Consider the following 25230-nt stretch of genomic DNA (forward strand, 5'->3'; position numbering starts at 1 on the left):
GATTGGAGCAGATGGTCAGATAAAGACATATAAGGCCAAGCTAGTGGCAAAAGATTTTAGATAAAGACAAGCTATTGACTATGAAAAAAAATTTTTGTCTGTAGCCATGCTCAAGTCTATTCGGATCATGCTTGCAATAGCTACATATCATGACTATAAGATCTGGTAGATGGATGTCAAGACTGTCTTTCTTAATCGAAACCAAAGAAGAAGTCTATATGACTCAATCGGAAGAATTTATCTCCAGTGGGAGGGCAAATTAAGTATGCAAGCTAAAAAAATTTATTTATGGATTAAAGCAGGCATCGAGAAGTTGGAACATCTATTTTGATGAGACAATCAAATTATTTAACTTTATCAAAAATATAGATGAACCATGTGTGTACAAGAAGACTAGTAGGAGTGCCATTGTCTTCTTGATCTTGTATATGGATGACATACTACTCATTAGGAATACATCCTTATGTTGCAATCGATCAAAACATGGCTATCTCAAAAGTTTGCTATGAAAGATTTGGGTGAAGCATCCTATATACTTAGTATAAAGATCTATAGGGATAGATTGAAAAAGATGCTTGGTTTGTCCCAGTCTGGATATATAGATCTTGTGTTGAAGATGTTCAACATGGAAGGAAGTAAAAGAGGTTACTTACCCATGAGTCATGGCATACAACTCTTTAAGAAGATGTCTTCTAAGACACCTGAAGAGAGAAATAGAATGAGCTCTATTCGTTATGCTTTGACTGTAGGATCGATTATGTATGCTATGCTGTGTACCAGACCTGATGTGGCTTATACCTTGGGCATTGTGAGTAGATTTCAGACAGATCTAAGAGAAGATCATTAAAAAGCTGTAAAAAATATTCTCAAATACTTGAGAAGGGCTAAAAATATTTTTCTTATATATGGTGGATCTGATTTGAAACTAAAAGGCTTTATTGATTCTAGTTTTCAATCTAATCTGGATGATAGCAAATCCATATCTGAGTATGTGTTCATCATGTATAGTGATGTAGTGAGTTGAAAAAAGTTTCAAATAGTAAATTATTGCTGACTCAATCACTGAGGTCGAGTATATAGCTGCTAGTGATTGAGGCTACTAAAAAGGCCATCTGGATGAAGAAGTTCATCTCAGAGTTGGGTGTAGTTTTTGAAATTGATCAATCAATGCCTCTTTATTGTGATAATATTGAGGCAGTTACTTAAGCTAAGGAACCGAGGTCTTACCATAAATCCAAGCACATCCTAAGACGGTTCCACTTCACTCGGGAGAAAGTCGAAAGATGTGATGTGATCGCAGAGTGAGTTGATACCAAGAATAATATAGCAAATTCATTCACTAAGACCTTGTCATTGCAGCAGTTTGATCGTCACCTAGGTTGCATGGGCATCAAGTATAGGAGCGTTGGCTTTAGTGCAAGTGAGAGATTGAAAGAATAATGCCCTATAAGCCAATCATATATATGATACGATGGAGTATTTTTCTATATTTTATCTTTCAAACTCATGTATTTGATATTATTTATTAATAAAATTAGATATTTTGGTTCATTATATGCTGCATCTTATATTTATTTAAGATTATAATGAACTCTTTAGATTAGGATAATAATTTTAGGACAATGATGAGATCATACCAGTAAGATCTAAATCTTTGATAGTCTTATTCTAAAATATTTTCAATCATTGGTTCTTAAGTTGGAGATCAATGATATTGGTAAGATGGCACATCCTATGTATGCTCGATGGAGAGGATGGTTGATCTCACAATCACTTATATAGTGATACTAATACAAAGATGTAGGTGCTCATTAGAGAATGAGTTCACTGAACTGACCTATGAGAGAACATCAGATAGGACCTTATTTGCATATCAGTAGGTTATTCTTTAGTGAGAGTTCTGCAAGTGATCTTTAAACCTGAGATCACCATGGTACCTTGTTTATATGAATCCATATTTTGGTTTATTTTCTAGCTTGATTCTCTGATCCTTGTGTGGGATATTCTGGATGTGGTGTAGTATGCATGAAAGTTGTGAATGGTCAATAAGGGATCAATTCTCTTAATAAGGGAAGTGAACATCCTATGTGATCTCACAAGTCGATGATTCGAGAAGTCTTTGACCAAAGCAGGATAATAATTAGAAAGAAGTTTCTAATACATCATCATCTGAATCATCATCTTCTGATCGAGATACATATAGATAAATATTTGGATTTGATATGATTTCATATCCATAGCTCATTTGAGATGTTGTATGACTGAAGGATTAAATTGTACGGTAACTTGCCACTAAAAGATATTTTTAATATTTTTATTAAATTCTATCTCTTTCGGATAGTCATGACATATTGCTAGATGTTAATCTTGACTTGTAGACTCATAAGAATTAAAGAAGTTTAATTCAAAAATTAATTAGAAAGTATTTTGATTAATTGATGCAATTAGACTAACATAATTTAATCATATTAGGTTTAGGTCAAGAGCCTGAGTCCATTGCTAGCTAGATTTGGAACCCAATGGGTCACACACTTTGGATTTGATCTTGATCTAATTTAATTAGGGTTTAATATAAATTTTAGGAGTTAATTTGATAAGCTAGCACATTATGTTAACCTAAATTTTCAATTAGATTAGTTCAAAGTATTTGAGCTAGTCTTAACATGTTGCCTTTGACCTAATTGGATTAGATCTATTTTAATTAATTTCCTACCAAACTTCAAAGTGTTTTAAGTATGGAAGGACTCCTCCACGCCATCTAATTTTCCACACCAAAAATAGATGCCGCCCCATTTATTTCTTGCATTGGAAGGAGAGTCCTTCTGGAGCAAGTCTCTTAATCAATCTGATTTATCCCACTCATTTTTCTTAAATGTTACATGCCTTATTTAATAGAATTTATTGGACAAGAAGAGGAGGAGTCCTTATGTTTGAAGGACTCTTCCACACCAATAATTAACACATGGAGAATTGTTCTCTGTGTGAAGGAAATGGAGCGCCAAGAGTTGGTGCCCCATGGGTCTCCTTGCCATCCCTTCCTTCCTATTTATATAGCACATCCCATATGGGATGAAGCCTTGAAATTCCTAGTTGTTAGGCATGTGATAAGAGAGGAAAAGAGAGAAAAAATCAGAGAAAAAGATAAGAAAAATAAGAGAGAAAAAATAGAAAGAAGAGAAAAGAAAAAAAAGAAAAGCAAAGGTTGCTTGTCCTAGGGTTTGATTTTTTTCAAGTGTTGAAGTTTCAAAATTAAATTTGGATGGTGAGATCTCTTGAAAAGAGGCTCTTAGCATGATCCTAGTGGAGGAATCGAAGGCATACAGGTGGTAGTGTGATCGTTCCTTGTGAAGGAAGCCCGCAGTGTTCTTGTGAAGAAAAGATTGCAGCACTACATCGGTTGGAAAGGATCTTGATCATTTTTCATGTGAATCACCATTGGAGGGCATCTACTTCGAAGTCTTATGAAAACCATCTTGTTACTTGACCATCTTTCTCAGAAACTATAACTTCTGACTTATTGCATGCTTGACTGGTTTAATTAGAATCTACAAGGTGATCTAGGGTTTGAGTTCTGGTCGGCTTGTTTTAATTGTTAAAACTCTTTTTATGCATGTTAAAAAATTTTAAAATTCATATTCCGCTGCATGACCGAAATCCAACAGAAAATCTATCCATGCAAAAATAAAAATCAAAATTTTATTTATGCGTAAATTTTAATCTTGTATATTATAATGATGTCTGGATTATTATTTGAGATATGATCTCTATACATGCTTGATTAGATTAGATCTAATTAGTAACATCGTTTTGACATAAGGTTGTCCAGGTATAACATTGATATGTTATGTTGTATGGTTATCCTAGAACGATGTTAAAAAATTTTTAAAATTTTTTTTCCGCTGCTTCATGTTTTTGAAAATACTGCATGTATACCTGTGGCCATATGATGGTGATTCCTATACTAAGTATCATCAATAACTTTAGTCATATCATTTTCAGATAACTAGTTTCGATCAAACCTAAATGGTACTTTCCTCTTAGGTACAGTAGTAATGGTTGGTTTCACGAGTATATGATCCGAGCATGGGTTGGCGAGTGCAACTTGTAGAGCATGAGGAAAGAGATCATCCCATTCAATGGAGACCAAGAATCTATCTAACTTGGCCAAAATTGGTGATTCCCTATGATTGTTCCAGGTGTATTTCTTATCTTTCAGAGGTAAGTCAATCAGATGAGATATGCAAATGAAGGAGATGAATACTTCAAACACTTTCTTAGATTGAAAGGCTCCATTCCTTTCATGCATCTTGATGGTGGCATTGAAGTCACCCCCCACTATCCAGGGGCCATTGAAAGTAGTTCTAGTCTGTCTAAGTTCGTGCTAGAAGGTGGTCTTCAAATCATAGTCAATGGGACCATACACAGTTGTGAAAGTCCAAGTAGTGTTTAGAAAAATTATCCAGCCAATAAATAGTTATAGAGAATTATCCAATTTCCTTTCTAAAAAGAATAAATCTTTTAGCATTCCAACCCAGCAGTAAACCTCCAGTAGAACCTATTGAGTTACAAATAACCCAACTGCAGATTTTCCCCCAAGAGATTGATCTTAGAATGGCTTCAGTTCCTGAAGGCCAACAGGATGACAATCATTCATTGCAATGAAGTCTTGCACAATCTTTCTTTTGACAAGATCTCCCAGATCATGAACATTCCAACTTAGTAAAGACATGAATACAGATCAAACAACCTAAGTTGAGACAAAGCAATATTCAAACAATGATGCAAACAAGTGGCAGAAACAGCATTTGTAGGTAAATGATCCCATCAGGAGGTAAGCACAAATTATATACCAAAACTAAGAGGAAAGTTTAGGATTGTAATAAAGATATATCATTCACCAGGATCTGAACGACCACTAACCACAATAGAACACAATAGGGTGCTAAAGTGATTAAAGCTTTGCCCTTCTCCACGGTGAGCAAAATTTTTGCAAAACGATCTGCTTCTGCATCTGAGAGACTAACTCCACAGTTTTTCCCCCAGCCGACAAGTCTGGCCCATGCGAAAGATGAAGGATGAGATTTTGGCAGTTGTCTTCAACAGCATACTTGTCAGCATCAAACTGACATGGATTGAAAGATTCAGGAAGAGGGTGAGCAGAGAATATCTTCAGAAGATTGCTCAACCACTAGGATGAAGTTTTCATCTTTGTTTTCAGAAAATATTTTCTTTTTCCTAGTAGGGAGGAGTTTCGCAATTGCCAATTTGACCGACTGAAGCACTTTTTTCATGGTACCCTAGCCCCCAATCCCATCGGTGCCGGAGTGAACTAAGTCATCCTTAAGGAGTTGGCTGTTTGCTAGGAGATATGCAACTCCAGAGTGGATGCAAACTCCTTCGCATGCGAGGCCCCGAAAGTAGTAGATGAAGGTGGAGCACAATCAGCCGAGCAGCCTTAAGACGAGTGTACCAGTCTATGGGGTGATAGGATGTTGCTGCAAGTTGAAGAGGTCTGGTGTTTAAGGGGAGAGATGTGTCGAGAGACACCAAGGAACGGAGGTGCAAGTCTGTGAACTGGCAAGGTGCGTTCAAAGGCGAGTTCTAAAGATAGGCTGAAGGTTTTAAAGTTAGGTGAAGGCCCAAAGTAAGAGGACAAATGCATGATTTCTCTTGGCCAAAAGTCAGGGGTTTCGATCGGGTGGGGGGGGTGGGCGCGGTGGGGAGGAAATTTTGGGTTGGAGTTGGCGAGAGAATTTGAAAATTGATCGAGCTAGATAAGGTTCACGTAGAGAAATAGAATAGGTCAATTAAGGCATGGGATCTGGAAGGCATAGAAATAGGAGAAGAAATCTATCCATCTTGAAAAGCACGAAAATATGAGTAAATTGGTCAATAAGAAACTTGATCAATTTTTTTATGAGATTTATCCATAAAAAAATAGGTCCTAAATACACAAAATTGGACTCGCACAACCAAGGCAGCCGTGCCTCTTAGAGTAGTGGGTGCTTGTAGGGTCTCTAACACATGCGACGCGCCTAGGTTGCCTGAGTCGGCAAGTGACTCAGCGATTCCTCCATACAACTCGAGAGCAATTGGAGAAGTAAGGGCAGTGGAGGATGGCAACAGGATGGGGTTTGGAAAGGTGTTGATTTGATGCATGGCAAAGGTTTCAGAGAGTCTAAACTCGCCAGCTGCATTCAACAGAGGTGTACCAACTCTGGTTCGACATTCTCATGAGCTTTCAAGAGGGTCGCGGTGATGATGAAGAGATTCTTACTGGGGGAAGGAAAACCAGAGGAATGATGAAACGGCATTTCCATCCCATCCTCATTGAGGACAGAGCATCCTCTGCATTTTGAAAATGGTTGAGATTAGAGGTGGTGGGTGGGCTGATGAAATGTCCTCGATCACTGTTGGAGAAAACTGACTGGTCCCCATTTGCCGATCAATCTTCGGAACAGTCCGACCAACACCCGACTCTGACCCACCAAATAAACGAACGATCCTAAAAGCGACTACCGACTATATGTCGGTTGAGTAGGCCAACATTACTTTCAACCGATCGATCGAACGCCATTTGCCGACCCAGATCGATAAGTGGTCGATGTTCAGACTCTACAGACAACAGACTACTTCGACCGTTGGTATTTCAGAGTTACTAACCGATAACTGATCCTCGACACATAGTCGGCCGACTCATTCAAATATATCATAACCGTCATGGACGGTTACTCTACTGATATTGCGGCGTAATCTATTGGGACTAATAACCCATTGTGAGATTACCACCCTGTGATTCTACACCGCTAAATGCGGGACCATATCCGACAGTTACGACCATCTACTCTATAAAAAGGGGTAAAGCAACAGTTTCGGTAAGCCATTTTTTTGACGCTGAGCTCTGTCACTGTTCTCATTCTACTATTATCCAGTCTCCTTCTCTGACTTAAGCATCGAAGGGTCTTCATCGGAGATAACTTCGGTCAGTGCGGATTTTGTTTTGCATGTGCTCATTCCCAACAAACAGGCGACGAGGAGATTGACAGCATTAGATTGGTGCATCAGGTAGGGGGAAGACAGTGGCAAGAAGGAAACTCGCAATAACGAGAACTAGAGCTCAACAATCAACACGATCGGCTCGACGAGACACTCTTCCCATCGGGAAGAGGCCCCTCCCTTGCCTTCGGTAGCAGAGCCCAGTCTCCACATCCTGTGGTTACCACAGACACTCAGATTACTATGATCGTGCAACAAATGAACGTCCTAATGGAGGCAGTCAAAAGCCTCCAACAACAGCAAACCTAGCCACCACAACCGTCGGTGGAGCAACCGGTGGTGCATTCAGCGCCTTCCAAGCATAGCCACCATCATCCGTGACGATCTCCGTCTCCTCCACCAGAGCGGCGATCTCGACTCTCTCAATGAGATGAGCAGCGGTACTTACGGCACTCTTGACGTGCCACCCACCATTCATGATGCCCCTCTCCTTCCTAGTTAGATCGAGCAAGGAAGGGGAAGCGACTGCAAACACCGTCTGCCTCTAATTCATCGAGAGAATCAACCTCCGAAGTCTCCCACCACCGGTGGCTTGAAGACTACGAACGTAAGTTCGAGAAAATCGATCGCCGACTCATCCAGCTCCAAACAGACAGTCAAAAATCGTTAAACGACTTCAATTTCCATACCACCCAGCCTCTCTCCTGACTTATTTTGAATGAACCGATCCTGACTCAATTCAAGATGTCGCATGTGGAGCCCTATGATGATTCCATCGACCCAATCGATCACCTCGGGAGCTATAAGGCTCTTAGACAATCCAGGAAGCAACCGATGCCCTCCTACATCGACATCTTGGCTATACTTTGGAAAGCTGCTCGAGCCTGGTACTCTGGGCTTCAGTCGAAAAATATCCGCTCCTTCGAGCAGCTGGAACATTCCTTCGTGGCCCATTTCAACACCAGTCGGAGGCTGCCACGAACCTCGGATAGTCTCTTTTTGATCAAACAAGGAGAGACCGAAACACTCTGAGATTTCGTGGTCCAATTCAACACGGCCACGCTTGAGATCAAGACCTCAACGAAGACATGGCCATATCGGCCATGAAAAGAGGTCTGAGGGGGTCTTGATTCACGTACTCACTAGATAAGACCCTCCCTCGGATGTATGCTGAATTTTTGGAGCGCGCATACAAATACATGCACGCGGATGAAGGAGCTTCTGACCGACACCAAACAGAAGGCAAGGGTCAGAAGAAGAAGAAACAGAAGAAAGAAGAAGCTCCGACTGAATCAAGTCAACCACCTACAGATGAACAAACTTCGCCTCGACGATGGAGTGAGGCCGAACTACGACAGGTATGACTCTTACACTCCTCTCTCTGCTCCTCATGCGCAGATTCTTATAGAGATCGAAGGAGCAGAATACCTACGACACCCTCTATAGATGAGAGCACCGTCGAAAGGCCGCAATTGGAAGAAGTACTGTCGGTTCCATCATGATCATGATCACGATACCGAATAATGTATCCAGCTCAGAGATGAGATAGAGATCTTGATTCGATGAGGCTACCTCGAGAAATATCGGAGGGACCCACCGATTCAACCTCCTGTCGATCGACGACTCCAGCCGACTGAGGAAGCTGTGAATAACCAACCGACTGCAGAAGTCATCAACATGATCTCCAGACAGCTAGACCGAAGGGCAACTTCTGACGAGGAGTCAACGAAGCGATTGCAGCTCCATAATGTAATAACTCTCTTGGAAGATGATGTTCGAGGAATTCAAACTCCTCACTATGACATTGTTGTTGTATCGACAATTAGCTAATAAGACTTCTTTCCGAATGCAACCACCCAGAGAATCAACTGCTTCGATGTCGATTATATTTCGATCTTCTTGCAAAAATCGACATCTTGACTGTGATTTTAAAGCGACATCGAATATACTTCGACTTTCACTGTAAAAGTCAGAAGATCGACAATCTTGACACCAAATTGAAGCAAAAATTTAGTGCAGGGGCAAAATGGTAATTTTAAAACTTTTTCAAAATTACTATTTTACAGCAAAATTATTAATTAATCTCATTAATTAATACTAATTAACCCTACACTAGGATCTAAATATGATACAACAGTATGCATTTAAATTTGAAATTCAAATTTGAATCAGTAAACGTTTTACAGTACTGTGTTCAGAACACATCACCTTTTGCGGGTAGTCGATCACCGCAATCTAATCACCGTCGGAGGGCTCTGATCGTCATGTCGCAACCACCAACTGTCTGGCCTCTGCGGATCGTCCACACGAAGCTCCCGTCTGATCAGCTCCTCACGAATGCTAGTTCATGATTTCACCCTTTTGATGGCAGATGTTGATCGAACTCCTTCGATCGATGTGTGCCGACTTCTCGGATACTCCAGATCGTCTGCACAGTTACTTGAGAGGCTGATGGATCTCTCTCTAAAATTTGGTAGACTCACGACACTCGTGGCACACCAATCTCAGTTCCCGAACCCTAGGTAGAAACCCTAGGGTACACACCAAAAACCCTGCGCCCAATTTTCTCTCTTTTCTTTCTTTTTCTCTCGGAAGGTTTTGGACCTTCACCTTGCGCAGAAGCCTTCCTCACGCCCCAAAGTTTCTCTCCTAATTTTCTATGCACGTCCCACCTTTCTCCTCTTTTTAAAACAACGTCGAACGTGTCTTATCCGCGTGAGAGGATAAAGACAAGAGGTTACACATTTGAATTCAAATCAAATTTGAATTCAAACGAAAACCAACTTATCCCTATCCTTTTGGGCGTGAGAAGAGAAGGGGCGTGGCTCTTTGTGCATGGAAAAAGTTTCACGAGAAACCTTTTCTCGTGTAAGTAATATGGTGCACAAAATGGATAAGGATGAAAGGGCAAGTGATAAGTTATCCATTCAAATTCAAACATGCTTTGAATTTGAATGGCTAACTAATTAATTTATCCATCCATATGGCGCACAAATGAGGATGTGGGGAAGGGTTTTATGTGAGAAAAATTTCACGAGAAGTTTCTTCTCGTGAATTCAAATGGGTGCAAGGAAGTTGGGTGACGCAGGGAATTTAAAACAAGGTGGTTTGATTCAAATTGAGCCAACCTAGTTTAAAATAGGTTGAGCACAATTAGACCAAATTAAACCCAAATAATTAGGCTTAATTAGCTTAATAAAATCTTAATCAAATCAGGAATTAACTAAACCTAACCCCTGATCAAATCAGGGACTAAACCACCTTAGCGATTAGGTCAACATTTAACCTAATCGGGTCAATCCAAACTGAATCCAATTCAATTGGACTTGATCCAAAAATAATTACTCAATCAAATTGAGTTAATTAGTGATTAAATCACTAATTAAACCTCTCATAAATGTTGAGTCCAAATTCGATGGGTAATCGGCATCAGAGACCATCGATATGAAACCCTGATCAAAGAGTTCAAATTTCAAATTCAAAATTCGAAATTCAAAATTTTGACCCCGATACCCAAAATGTGTGGAACTCATGATTAGAGAATCCTAATTCTCAATCATAGAGTCCCAGATAGATAAGACTCATAATCAGCCATCAGATCAGAAAGGAACCTCTAATGTGTGTGACCCCGCAGGTTCGAACCTAAGCCGGTAGCACAGGAACCAATTTCTGTACTAATCGAAGTGACCATCTAGCAATGATACCGACGACCGGATAGGTCGAATAATTGCAATCGCAACATTCAGAACCTACGTGAATATGGTTACCGTATAATTCATCCCTTTTGACCCCTGTGTTTAGGATGACTCAGAGTTAAACTGTCAACCCTGATGATATCATCCGAATCGTGCTCAACTCAATTAGTCCTGTGACTCCTCACTAGGACTACCCTGGCCAAGATTTTGCTAAATTGAAACATGACTGTACACAGCTCCTAAACTGGAGTGGTCAATCCCATCTTGAACACGCACCGACAAGTCAAGTACTTGACTACACCCAGCAACCTTCCGTCACTGAATTAAAATTCAGGTAGTCCAGTGCCTAAGTGCAGTGAGTTGCTTGCAAGTCACCGTGGCGGTCTCAGGTCGGAGGGACATTTATACCCATATCCCATCGGAGCAAATCTTGACAGCAGAAATAGCTCCAGAGTTGGTCACGTTCAGTGCAGATGTACCATTACATCTCACCTGTATGCCATACCAGTGTCTCCACACTCTTTGGTTATGAGGACAACCAACCCATATGGCACACAATGACCTATGCTCGATAAATGTTGTCGTCCTTGGTAACAACGTATCATTTGGTCGCGAACATGTTTAAGGACTAACGACAAATCCTCCTTTGTCGAGTCTAAATAGTCCTAAGGACTTCACCACAACACAGGAGTTCATTAGAAGATGAAACATTTGTGATGAAAAAATACCAAAATAACTTTTATTTATTTATAATTCATGTACTAATACAAAAGGAGCACAACCGTCAAAGGCTGACGATTGGCTTTGGGACACTATTCCCAACAATCTCCACTTGGCCTAAAGCCTATCGGTGCAGTATCTAATACCCATCTTCGACTTGTAGTCGTTGAACTCCTTCACCGCAATGGCTTTAGTGAATGGGTCGGCCAGGTTCTCCTTCCCGTCGATCTTCTGAAGGTCGACGTCACCTCGATCCACGATCTCCCGGATGAGATGGTAGCGGCGCAGAATATGCTTCGTCCGCTGGTGTGCCTTTGGTTCTTCGCCTGAGCAATGGCTCCAGAGCTGTCGCAGTAGAGCAGAACTGGACCAACAAGGGAGGGTGCTACTCCGAGCTCGGTGATGAATTTCCTCAGCCACACCGCTTCTTTGGCAGCATCTGATGCAGAATATACTCCGCCTCGCATACTGAATCAGCCACAGTGTGCTGCTTGGAACTCTTCCAGCAGACAGCCCCACCATTAAGGGTAAAAATAAATCCTGACACACTCTTGCTATCATCGCGATCAGACTGGAAACTAGAGTCTGTAAACCCTATAAGTCTCAAGTCTGATTCACCATATATAAGCCACTGGTCCTTAGTATTTCTTAAATACTTCAGGATGGTTTTAACAACCTTCCAGTGATTCTCTCCTGGATCAGATTGGTATCTACTCACTACCCTAGTGAGTATGCCACATCTGGTCGTGTACATGTCATGGCGTACATGATAGATCCCACTATCGAAGCATATGGAATCCTACCCATACGCTCTCTCTCTTGAGGTGTTGTCGGACAATCCCTCTTCGAGAGAGAAATTCCATGGCCTATCGGTAGATAGCCTTTCTTGAAATTTTCCATGCTGAACCTTTTCAGCATAGTATCAATGTACGTGGACTGGGATAAGCCAAGCAACTTTTTGGATCTATCCCTATAGATCCTCATCCCTAGGATGTAGGAAGCTTCTCCCAGATCCTTCATGGAGAACTGTGACGATAGCCAAATCTTTATTCCCTGTAATGCAGGGACATCATTCCCGATTAAGAGAATGTCATCCACATACAATACAAGAAATACTACTGCTGGACCATTAGCCCACTTATAAATGCAGGGTTCTTCTCCGTTCTTAACGAAGCCATACGTTTTGATCGTCCTATCAAAACGTATGTTCCAACTCCGAGATGCCTGCTTAAGTCCATAAATGGACCTCTGTAGCTTGCACACCTTAGACTCATCTGTGGATGTGAACCCTTCAGGTTGTATCATATACACCTCTTCGTCCAGCTCTCCGTTTAGGAAAGCTGTCTTCACATCCATCTGTCAGATTTCATAGTCCAGATGGGCAGCTATCGCAAGCATAATCCGAATGGATTTGAGCATTGCCACAGGAGAAAATGTCTCGTCATAGTCTATACCATAACGTTGACGATATCCCTTGGCAACCAGACGGGCTTTATAGGTCTCCACCTTTCCGTCTGCGCCCTCTTCCTTTTGAAGACCCACTTACACCCTATGGGTTTTACTCCTTCGGATGGGTCAACCAATATCCACACATCGTTGACCTTCATGGACTCCATTTCGGATTTCATGGCCTCTAGCCATTTCTCAGAGTCAGATCTCTGCATTGCATCCATGTAGGTGATCGGATCCTCATCGTTTTCATCAAGTTCGATAGGATCACCATCCCGGATCAAGAAACCATAGTATTGTCCGGTTGATGTGGTACTCTACCAGACCGCCTTAAGGGTGCATAATCAATGGGCTCCGGATCTGATCTAATCAAATCCGGTTCAGGTTCAGTAACATGTGTCGGTTTTTCCACCTGTCGAACTTCGTCAAGTTCGACTTTAGAGGCAACAGTTCCTTCACTAAGGAACTCCTTTTCTAAAAAGATTGCCTTAAGACTGACAAACACCTTTTGCTCATCAGCAAGGTAGAAATAATACCCTTTGGTCTCTTTTGGGTACCCTATAAAATTACACTTGTCAGACCTAGGTCCAAGCTTATCTGTAATTAAACGTTTAACATAAGCCGGACACCCCAAACCCTAAGGTGCGAGAGTACTGGCTTACGTCCTATCCATATCTCATATGGCGTTTTGGCTACAGACTTACTCGGAACTTTATTTAGAAGGTAACAAGCCGATTCGAGCGCATATCCCAGAGGGAGATCGACAGACCAGCAAACCCATCATGGATCGAACCATGTCTAACAGGGTCCGATTCCTCCTTTCAGACACACCATTATGCTGTGGTGTTCCAGGAGGAGTCCACTGAGAGAGAATCCCATTCTCCCCTAGATACGTCAGAAACTCATTGGAAAGGTATTCACCTCCTCGATCAGATCGAAGAGTTTTAATACACTTCCCAATTTGTTTTTCTACCTCATTTCGGAATAGTTTGAACATTTCAAATGATTCCGACTTATGCTTCATTAAATAGACATACCCATACCTAGATAGGTCGTCTGTGAAGGTTATGAAGTAGAAAAATCCACCTCTTGCACTTGAGCTCATGGGTCCACATACATCAGAATGTACCAGACCTAAGAGTTCACTGGCTCGCTCACCTTTTCCAGTAAAAGATGACTTGGTCATCTTTCCAAGAAGACAGGACTCACAGGTTGGAAGTGATTCACAATCACTAACTTCAAGAATTCCTTCTTGAGCCAACCTGTTTATCCTGTTCTTATTGATATGACCTAGCCTACAGTGCCAAAGGTAGACTTCTGACACATTATCTATTCTAGAGCGTTTACCGAATTTTTGAACCACATTAACAGGCTGTGATAGTAAGTAAATTCTATTATTTAATTATCCAACAAATATTGTAACACCATTCAAAATGATATTGCAAATATTTTTTTTATTAAAAAATCATAACCGTACATGGCCAAAAGGCCTACAGAAATAATATTTAATAAAAAACTTGGACAATAGTGACATTCACTCAGAATTACATTACGAGAATTGATTACAAGACTCATGATTCCTAAAGCTAGAACTGGAACTTTGCTTCCATCTCCAACATTCAGGAACCTCTCGCCTTCATCAAATCTCCTACTGACCTGCAGACCCTGCATCGAATTACAAATATGATAAGGGCTTCCGGTATCCAATACCCAGGCAGTAGTATCACAAATCGAAAAGTTGCAAGGAGTTATCATATAATTACCTTGCTTCTTCTTTGGCCTGTTCGGGTCCAGGGAGGCAATGTATTGAGGACAGTTCCTCTTCCAATGCCCGTGCTTCTTGCAAAAGAAGCACTCCGCCTGGCTCTGGTCATGCTTGCACTTCTTGGTCTGACCCCGTGCTACTGTCCCAGCATGAGATTGCACCTTCTTATTTTTCTTCTTCTTGTTCTTCTTCCCTTCCCAAAGGGTTGACGATGAGAAGAAGACCCTCCCACTACATTCACCGACTCCTTATGGAGTTGGAAATCCTTCTCAAAGTTCTGCAGCAACCCCAACAATCCGTGGTAGTTTACTGCAGGCTTTGTCATTCAAAAATGAGTAAGGAATGGGAGGAAGGACTTGGGCAAGGAATTAAGGATCGCATCCTTACCGAGCTGCTCGTGCAGAGAAAACCCAATTTGCTTAGGCGCTCAATCATCTCGATCATATACAGTACATGATCAGTGACTGAGGCCCCATCCCTCATCTGAGCATTGAAAATAGCACAACTAGTTTTGTGCCTTTCAACGTCGTCAGGCGTGCCAAAGGAGTCGTTCAACATTTGAAGCATCTCCTGTGGCTGGGCGTTCTCAAACCTTCGGCTGAACTCATCATTCATTGCTGCCAGCATAATACATCGAACGGTGGTGCGGTCATTGAGCCACTTCAAGTAAGTGTCTCGGATCGCTTTACTAGCGTTCGGAGCTGGCTCCTCAGGTGCTGGATCCGTTACTACATAAAGGATCCGTTCATGCTCAAGGACGATTTTCAATTTTCGATACCAGCTATCGAAATTGGGTCCCATGAGCTTGTCATTATCTAATAATGACCGGAGCGACAGGGTAGTGGCCATAGCTGCTTAAAGGAAAACGAGACCTCTATTAGTACATAAATTAATACTAAAGACTTGGACTTTAGTCTAAAGTTTTTCCCAATATTTTTACGAACTGGTAGCCTCATCCTCCAATTCGAGAAATTACTTTAATTTCATAATGGGTACTAGAATCCACACAGACTACACACGAGCCCAACTTTGGTTGGTCAACCCATGTGCATCTATGGGTAGGTTCTTAACCAGTTGTTTCTCTAAACAACTTCTAGTAATTTATTTTTGCCCCAGAACCTAATCAGTAGGCTTTGGCCTCCACTGAAAAGATCTGGTTAGGTCCAACCATTAACATGACTTAATTTAGTGAATCGGACCAATAAATGATCAGGCCCGACTTTGGCCGGCCAACCTAACCACCATCAGAAAGACTCAATCAAATTATCATATTATGAATAAAAATTCATTAGCCAATGAGCACCAGGCCTTTGGGCCTCCAATGATCATTGAACTAATGGACTCATTATCATTCACTTAATGGGAGGCTATGACTTAGTTATCATTATAACTTAATCATTTTAGGGACCTAATAATTTTGAGGATTTTATTAAAGAATAGTAGAGCAGAAATCATCCAGCCAATTTCAATCCTCCCACTGACTTCACCAAGTCAGATTAAAAAGATTTAATTAAAGCTGGCATTAGGAGCACCTAAATCAGTCATACTGATTTACCTAATGACATGGGTGAGCTCTAATCATCAAGTGATCTAATCAAAATCTAACTTACCAGATTGGCCAGGTAAGTGAGATCAGTGGTGGGGATTTGCCATTAACTCGTCAATGATCGAATCAATGCGAGTAGCTCCCGCTTAAGAACCACTGGTCAAAACTGCCGAACTTACCTTAGACACCAACCGGTTCATTAGTTTTAATTTTGATCAAATTAGTAAATAGAGCTCCACCGCGTAGCCATGAATTAAGTCCATCTTGGTCTAGTTAAAGACATGGACCCATTCAACTACAACTATTGAAGTTGAGTCTAGAGTATCCTTAACCTAATCTAATTCAACTTTTGATTAGATTTGACCAATTACTCCAATTCGTCCATTTTTTAAACTAACCTTAGGTCTAACCCAATTATGGACCTAATTCATCTAACCCATTGACCCAAAAGTTTATGCAATTGTCTTAGGTCTTAATTCACAATTCTAGACCTACTAGACAACACTTAATTTTTTTAATTAAGTACTTGGGCTGATGGGTCAGGGTTTGGCATTTCAAAAATAATTTTCAAATTTGAAAGATTTTATTTTCTGTTCACCAAATGTGTTAACTCATTTCACAAACGGGTCAGCACATTTCATAAACAGCAATTCTATTGCTCATTTCATAACAGAAAATAACTCAAAATAAATCATAAATTTTCTTTTAGATCTAATCTAACACATTCATGATAAATTTCTTAATTAAGTCCTTTCACTGCTTCATCGGCATGGGATATAATTGCATCGGCACCCCTACCGCCCTAGGAGACCCCATCGAATGGGAAGAGAGGACCTTTAAACCCTACTTTTCTCCTATGACCGGATGGCCATGGCAACCAACCCAATTAGATTACTTGCTACTTGGATCATGTATATCTAAATATACAAATTTAAAATTTAAATTTTGAATTTCAAATTTCAAATTTCAAATTTTAAATTTTAAATTTCAAATTTGAGATTTCAACCAAATTTCAAATTTCGAATTTTCAATCTTTAAATTTTAAATTTTGAATTTCAAATTTTGAATTTCAATTTTCAAATTTCAAATTTCAAATTTCAAATTTCAAATTTGAGATTTCAACCAAATTTCAAATTTCAAATTTTGAATTTCAAATTTGAAACTTCTAACAAATTTCAAATTTCAAATTTCAAATCTTTTTGAATTTCAAATTTCGAATTTTGAATTTTAAATTTAAACTTATAGATTACACCTTAATCTACGCATGCATATGTATATCATATTCTAGAACCTGGCTCTGATACCAATTGAAGCAAAAATTTAGTGCAGGGGCAAAATGGTAATTTTAAAACTTTTTCAAAATTACTATTTTACAGTGGAATTATTAATTAATCTCATTAATTAATACTAATTAACCCTACACTAGGATCTAAATATGATACAACAGCATGCATTTAAATTTGAAATTCAAATTTGAATCAGTAAACGTTTTACAGTACTGTGTTCAGAACACATCACCTTTTGCGGGTAGTCGATCACCGCAATCTGATCACCGTCGGAGGGCTCTGATCGTCACGTCGCAGCCACCCAACTGTCTGGCCTCTGCGGATCATCCACACGAAGCTCCCGTCTGATCAGCTCCTCACGAATGCTAGTTCGTGATTTCACCCTTTTGATGGCAGATGTTGATCGAATCCTTCGATCGATGTGTGCCGACTTCTCGGATGCTTCGGATCATCTACACATTACTTGAGAGGCTGATGGATCTCTCTCTGAAATTTGGTGGACTCACGACACTCGTGGCACACCAATCTCACTTCCCGAACCCTAGGTAGAAACCCTAGGGTACACACCAAAAACCCTGCGCCCAATTTTCTCTCTTTTCTTTCTTTTTCTCTCGGAAGGTTTTGGACCTTCACCTTGCGCAGAAGCCTTCCTCACGCCCCAAAGTTTCTCTCCTAATTTTTCTACACACGTCTCACCTTTCTCCTCTTTTTAAAACAACGTCGAACGTGTCTTATCCGCGTGAGAGGATAAAGACAAGAGGTTACACATTTGAATTCAAATCAAATTTGAATTCAAACGAAAACCAACTTATCCCTATCCTTTTGGGCGTGAGAAGAGAAGGGGCGTGGCTCTTTGTGCGTAGAAAAAGTTTCATGAGAAACCTTTTCTCGTGTAAGTAATGTGGCGCACAAAATGGATAAGGATGAAAGGGCAAGTGATAAGTTATCCATTCAAATTCAAACATGCTTTGAATTTGAATGGCTAACTAATTAATTTATCCATCCATATGGCACACAAATGAGGACGTGGGGAAGGGTTTTATGTGAGAAAAATTTCACGAGAAGTTTCTTCTCGTGAATTCAAATGGGTGCAAGGAAGTTGGGTGACGCAGGAAATTTAAAACAAGGTGGTTTGATTCAAATTGAGCCAACCTAGTTTAAAATAGGTTGAGCACAATTAGACCAAATTAAACCCAACATAATTAGGCTTAATTAGACTTAATAAAATTCTAATCAAATTAGGAATTAACTAAACCTAACCCCTGATTAAATCAGGGACTAAACCACCTTAGCGATTAGGTCAACATTTAACCTAATCGGGTCAATCCAAACTGAATCCAATTCAATTGGACTTGATCCAAAAATAATTACTCAATCAAATTGAGTTAATTAGTGATTAAATCACTAATTAAACCTCTCATAAATGTTGAGTCCAAATCCGATGGGTAATCAGGCATCAGAGACCATCGATATGAAACCCTGATCAAAGAGTTCAAATTTCAAATTCAAAATTCAAAATTCAAAATTTTGACCCCGGTACCCAAAATGTGTAGAACTCATGATTTAGAGAATCCTAATTCTCAATCATAGAGTCCCAGATAGATAAGACTCATAATCAGCCATCAGATCAGAAAGGAACCTCTAATGTGTGTGACCCCGCAGGTTCGAACCTAAGCCGGTAGCACAGGAATCAATTTCTGTACTAATCGAAGTGACCATCTAGCAATTGTACCCGACGACCGGATAGGTCGAATAATCGCAATCGCAACATTCAGAACCTACGTGAATATGGTTACCGTATAATTCATCCCTTTTGACCCCTGTGTTTAGGATGACTCAGAGTTAAACTGTCAACCCTGATGATATCATCCGAATCGTGCTCAACTCAATTAGTCCTGTGACTCCTCACTAGGACTACCCTGGCCAAGGTTTTGCTAAATTGAAACACGACTGTACACAGCTCCTAAACTGGAGTGGTCAATCCCATCTTGATACACGCACCGACAAGTCAAGTACTTGACTACACCCAGCAACCTTCCGTCACTGAATTAAAAATTCAGGTAGTCCAGTGCCTAAGTGCAGTGAGTTGCTTGCAAGTCACCGTAGCGGTCTCAGGTCGGAGGGACATTTATACCCATATCCCATCGGAGCAAATCTTGACAGCAGAAATAGCTCCGGAGTTGGTCACGTTCAGTGCAGATGTACCATTACATCTCACCTGTATGCCATACCAGTGTCTCCACACTCTTTGGTTATGAGGACAACCAACCCATATGGCACACAACGACCTATGCTCGATAAATGTTGTCGTCCTTGGTAACAACGTATCATTTGGTCGCGAACATGTTTAAGGACTAAACGACAAATCCTCCTTTGTCGAGTCTAAATAGTCCTAAGGACTTCACCACAACACAGGAGTTCATTAGAAGATGAAACATTTGTGATGAAAAAATACCAAAATAACTTTTATTTATTTATAATTCATGTACTAATACAAAAGGAGCACAACCGTCAACAGGCTGACGATTGGCTTTGGGACACTATTCCCAACACGAATATACTTCGACTTTTACTATAAAAGTCAGAAGATCGATGATCTCGACACCGAATATACTTCGACTTTCACTGTAAAAGTCAGAGGATCGACTATCTTGACACTGACGACATACCGATTCTCCCAAAGAACTGATCTATTAACTTCAACTAGAGGCCAGCGCCGGCGACGGCTGGTCGAGGGATTATCAACATCAATGGGAGGCCAGTGCCGGCAATAAAGATCTCCTTTGCGAAAGTCGTGCTTCCCCATAGTCAACTCACGATCCAAGCAGCTGGCTAATTTGCTGACTTAGCATCAACTAAGAAAGGCAAAATGCCAAGACGATTAAGGTCGGATTGAAATTATACGATATGGCCACAGTCAGACTAGAGATATTCGGCTTGCCACCGTTTATCAGACAATACGACGTATGAGCCCGATCAAGGTCTGGGTGATGGATATTCGACTTGCCATCGTTATCCTAACCAAATACATCAGATACCGCTCAACTAGTAGATTCCACAAAGTCCACGAAATAGTCGGATCTACAATCTACTTTTCGAGATAGATCAACAAGCAAACGCTACAAATTTGATGACACAGAAAAATATTTTAGAAAAGAACTTTCATTATTAAAAAGAGGAGTTACAAAATTGGATCGGAGTTCGATCATACAAAAAGAAAAACCAAAGGCACCGACTAATCTTCATTCCATCGAAGAACTGGCAGGTCCGTCTTGGATCGACATCTCTGATAAATTTCGTCTTCCAGCTTGAGAGCTACGCATCGAGCCAGACTGCAAAGATGGTTAGCTGATCATGCAGCCTGGCCAACCACATCAGCAACCTGGTCCACTTTTACATGGAGAATGCGGTTAATGACTGCACCCTCCTGGTTGGAGCCCGATCGAGAATTGGAGTTAAAAAAAGATTTCAGAGTACGACCAACAATCGAACTATCCTCGACGAAACTCGAGCAGCGGCCGCACCCTCCTCGGAAGAGGAGCTAGGGGCGGGCTTCAGATTTTCATCCACTGACAAAAATGACCTTGATCATGCAGCTGAGACGGGGATGCAGAATACACAGAAACGGATCATCGGCCCCACCATTAGCACCAGGAGTAAAAAGCTGACATCGGCCTGAAGCACGATGCTACTTCCAAAATCGACTAATGGTCAGACCCCATAACGAAAAAACCTCCGAGTCCGACAGAGAGTCATCGATCGGAACCCACGACCGACCATCCCTGTGACAACCTCACTCATCGAAAGTACTTAAGGAATCGGAACTGAAGAAAGTGACAAGAGGTGGTTTTTGCTCAAAAGCTGCTCTCTAACAGAGCCCTCTTTCCAGAAAAGACAAAATGAGGGATGAGTACCTGGCTGACAAAGGCCCTTTATATAGAGGAATGCCCAACAGATTGGATGAAAGTGGCCAGATCGAAGCCATGCCAGATGACGACGCATGGCAACATCTAAGCCCATCACCGGCTCACGGTTCGACGCACTTGCACCAGATTGAACCACATCACCTCCATCCGCGTGAACAACTCCGACCCAATGACGCCCCGACACATGGCAGGAATCTACAAGCCAGAGTTGAATCGCGCGACGCCTGACACCAGATCTCTCTGCCGATACGACAGTTCAAGGATGACAAAGGGGATGATCGGTCGTATTTTGGAGAATGTGGCGATAAAATCGAGACTCGACATGATGGATAACCGCTCTTTTCGTCCAAAGTAACCGACCACGTAGCTACGCACGCGATGTCTCGCCATTTGGACTCAGAAGTGGGGGGGGGCAATTGTTGGAAAAAACTGACTGGCCCCCATTTGCCGACCAATCTCTGGAACAGTCCGACCAACATTTGATTCTGACCCACCAAATAAACGGACGACCCTGAAAGCGACTACCGATTATATGTCGGTTAAGCAGGCCGACACTACTTTCAACTGACCGACCGAACCTCCTTTGCCGATCCAGATTGGTAAGCGATTGATGTTCGGACTCTACAGACAACATACTACTTCGACCGTCGGTATTTCAGAGTTACTAACCGACAATCGATCCTCGACGCATAGTCGGCCGACTCATTTAAATATATCATAACCGTCACGGACGGTTACTCCACTGATATCACGGCGTAATCCATGGGACTAATAACCCATTGCGAGATTGTCGCCCTGTGATTCTATACCGCGATCATTTACTCTATAAAAAGAGGGTAAGGCAACAGTTTCGATAAGTCATTTTTTTGACGCTGAGTTCTGTCACTGTTCTCATTCTACTATTGTTCAAATTTTTTTTCTAATTTAAACATCGAAAGATTTCATCGAAGATAATTCTGGTTAGTGCAGACTTCGTTTTACGATTGCTCATCCGTAACGAACGACGAAGGAATTGGCAGCAACAATCACAACTTTGGTAAGGTCGCCACAGATCACTTCAATTGTTTCTGGAATCCTAACAGCATTCTCGATGAAGATGAGGATGACGTAGAAGTCCTGGTCCAGTCTAGATAGGGAGGACGGCGAAGTTTGGTCGTAAAGGCCAAACCCTATAGTGATCCGTCGGAGAGAATCCGGATTCTAGAGAAAGAGAGGAAGACCGGAGAGTTTGACCAAGGCTCTGTGGAAAAGTTTGCAGACAGTTCCACCATCTGTAAGAGATCAAGGAGTTACTTTGTAAGAGAAGTGCTTAATTTTAATTTCCCCCCTGCAACTTGTCAAGATGACCTCCCTACGATTCAAAGAAGGCGCTCTGGCAAAACTTTCTAGGCGCCCCATTCGTAGCAAGCATGGCATTAAGATCCCAACAATGCCGTAGTAGAGAGAGAAACCGAAGTGCTGCAAGATGAAGTCATCCAGGGGCACATAGGCAAGGAGTTTCAGAGGTCTGCCTCTGATTTCCATCTTCGTTTGCTGAACAGGGGGAGGAGTAGATCTATAGGGACGATGATAGAAGATGGCTCTATGTCTAGGCCCACTGTAGTTGAAACAAATGAGAGGGTTTTCTACACTCTCTCCTAAGGTGATCCCTGTCTCCACAATGAAAGCAGCGACCCCTCTTAAAATCAAGACCTCTAGGGGTAGTAGGAGGCAAAGCAGCGCGTGAGTTGTGAAGTAAATACTTGTACCAGTTCCTCCATTCAAAGTAGAGGTACTATAACTGGCCCTCAGTTTGCCACTAATGAGCATTGAAGCGTGTAGGAGGGTTGTTCACCTAACAATCTCTTCGAGCTTTTATTCTAAATGGGTGGAAGAGAGTCATCAATGGGTTTGGAAGCAGGGGCAGCACTTCAAATCCCAATAGGGATAGCATTAGCATCTGGCACCATAGAGGTAAAGGAGGTGCAAGGGAGAGGATGACGACCAGAACGAAGAAAACCCACAGGAGGTCTTGGCCTTCTTTGGTCAAGGAAGCTTCGGCATTCAGGACCGCCGGCAGAGCATCTAGCAACTCTGCTGAAGCTATTCATGTCCTGCTCCAAAACTTCAGTCAGCCGGTGTCAAATTTTAAGTTAGAAGGGCAAGGGTACTCTTCTCCCAATCCCAAAAATCTTTCTAAATCTATAAAGATAAGAAAATGATATTGAATTTGCAAATTGAAAAGGTCGATGTAATTTCTTGCAAAACTCTCATCATCTGGTCCTCCAAGTCTATTCCACTTGCATTTGCATGTATCTGCACACATGCGTGATTGCATACATGCATGTGCAATGTAAGGTTAAAAATATAGAATTTTTTATTTTTAAAATTTTTCACTTATTGCAAATTGTGAGCAACGTGGTTTCACTTTGAAATGCATAAAGCTTGCCTAATAATGCTTAAATCAAAAACTCAATGCTATTGAAAGTTGAATGACCTCTTTAAGCCAAGGCCCATGTTGTGCCACTCAACATTGGCCAGCCTGACATCCATTCAGACCTGGAAGTTTAGACCGTCCCCCCTAGGCCTATTGCCCCTTCTTCCCGAGCCTGGACTTAAAATGGCTCATCGCGAACTCCAAGTAAGCCTTTCTAGAGTTTTGATCAATCAATATGACGAATCAATAACCGCCATAAAAAAGGCAAAGGTTTCACCTAGCTACCTTTGCTTGAAGCTACTGGATGTGCATTAACATTTCATACAGTTCTACAAAAATGTGTATCAAGATTATTTGAAATGTCTGGTTATCAACCATCTTAACATCACGATGCTATTTTAATTGGAGCCTATTTGGGAAACCCAGCAAGATTGAGCTGGATTTCCTATAGGAATCGGGCTTGCCCAGCCCCTTTCTTTTCTACAAGCCTGTTCAAGTTTTGGTCTAAATCCCATCTACAGGTCCATTGGACAGCAGGATTAAAATAAAACGCCTATAAATGTCTCTTTTTCATCTCACAGAATTTGAAATGAGAGCAATTGGATTGACATGGATCTTACGTACAACTGTCTGTCCATGATCTTACGAGAGATCCAGCCCAATCCTTTTGGATTTGCCAAACAGGCCCCTAATGTCCGATAAATGTTGTAGTTCGTGGGCTTTGGCTGTAATTTGTGCACATTATTACGTGTCCAGAGTTGATGATCATAACAGAATAATACATTCAACAACTCCGGTACAAGATTCTCATCAATTAACTCTTTACAAAATTGAAAATTAAAAAAAAAATCAAATTTCAGAATATAAGTGGTTTTCCTAGATCAGAGAAATGCACAATTCATGCACTCATGGCATTCGACCAAGGTAATCTCAAAAAGGAAATGGAAAGGACAGAAGGGTGCCTATATGTTACAGCCCATGGCCATTCTGGAAGAATAACATTCCAACCACTGTAACGAGACGGTATATTTTGCCCAGGCACTGGAGAACAGTAACATTCAGCAAATGACTTTCATATTTTACACAAATTCTGACCGCCGTTTGCAAGTAATGTACAATGCACCCTTGTAGAATTCCAGTAGAGATGGGATATATGGCGCTTGCATGAGAAAGAATAAAGTCCCAAGGGTCATGCTGGTAATCTCTCTATTACTCAAGAACTGTTCATCCAAACCATGAACTTCAGATCCTGAAGCTTGAGGCTGATGATCACCACCATCACCTGCCCCAGGGCTACCATGGTCTTCTGGGGGTTTATCCAAGTGCCCTCCACCTTTCTTCTCATCACTAGAACTCCCGGAACTACCATCTCCTGAAACACCTTGTAGGAGAGCTGGTTTTGCTTCGAGTCCTACTCGTCTCAGATGAAGC

At 41.3% G+C, this 25230-nt stretch overlaps 1 protein-coding gene across 2 annotated transcripts in view; it reads right to left on the bottom strand.

Moving 5' to 3' along the window:
* Positions 1–24561: 24561 nt before the first annotated feature.
* The window catches only part of LOC105034223 (uncharacterized), a 50915-nt gene continuing 50246 nt past the window's right edge, over positions 24562–25230 (bottom strand). For both annotated transcript variants that reach the window (XM_073256721.1, XM_010909278.4), the window contains exon 8: positions 24562–25229. In XM_073256721.1, the coding sequence (XP_073112822.1) occupies positions 24879–25229 (351 nt within the window). In that variant the 3' untranslated portion in view covers positions 24562–24878. The remainder of the gene's footprint in view (position 25230) is intronic.

This window comes from Elaeis guineensis, chromosome 4, assembly GCF_000442705.2.
Source record: "Elaeis guineensis isolate ETL-2024a chromosome 4, EG11, whole genome shotgun sequence".
Taxonomy (NCBI): Eukaryota; Viridiplantae; Streptophyta; class Magnoliopsida; order Arecales; family Arecaceae; genus Elaeis; species Elaeis guineensis.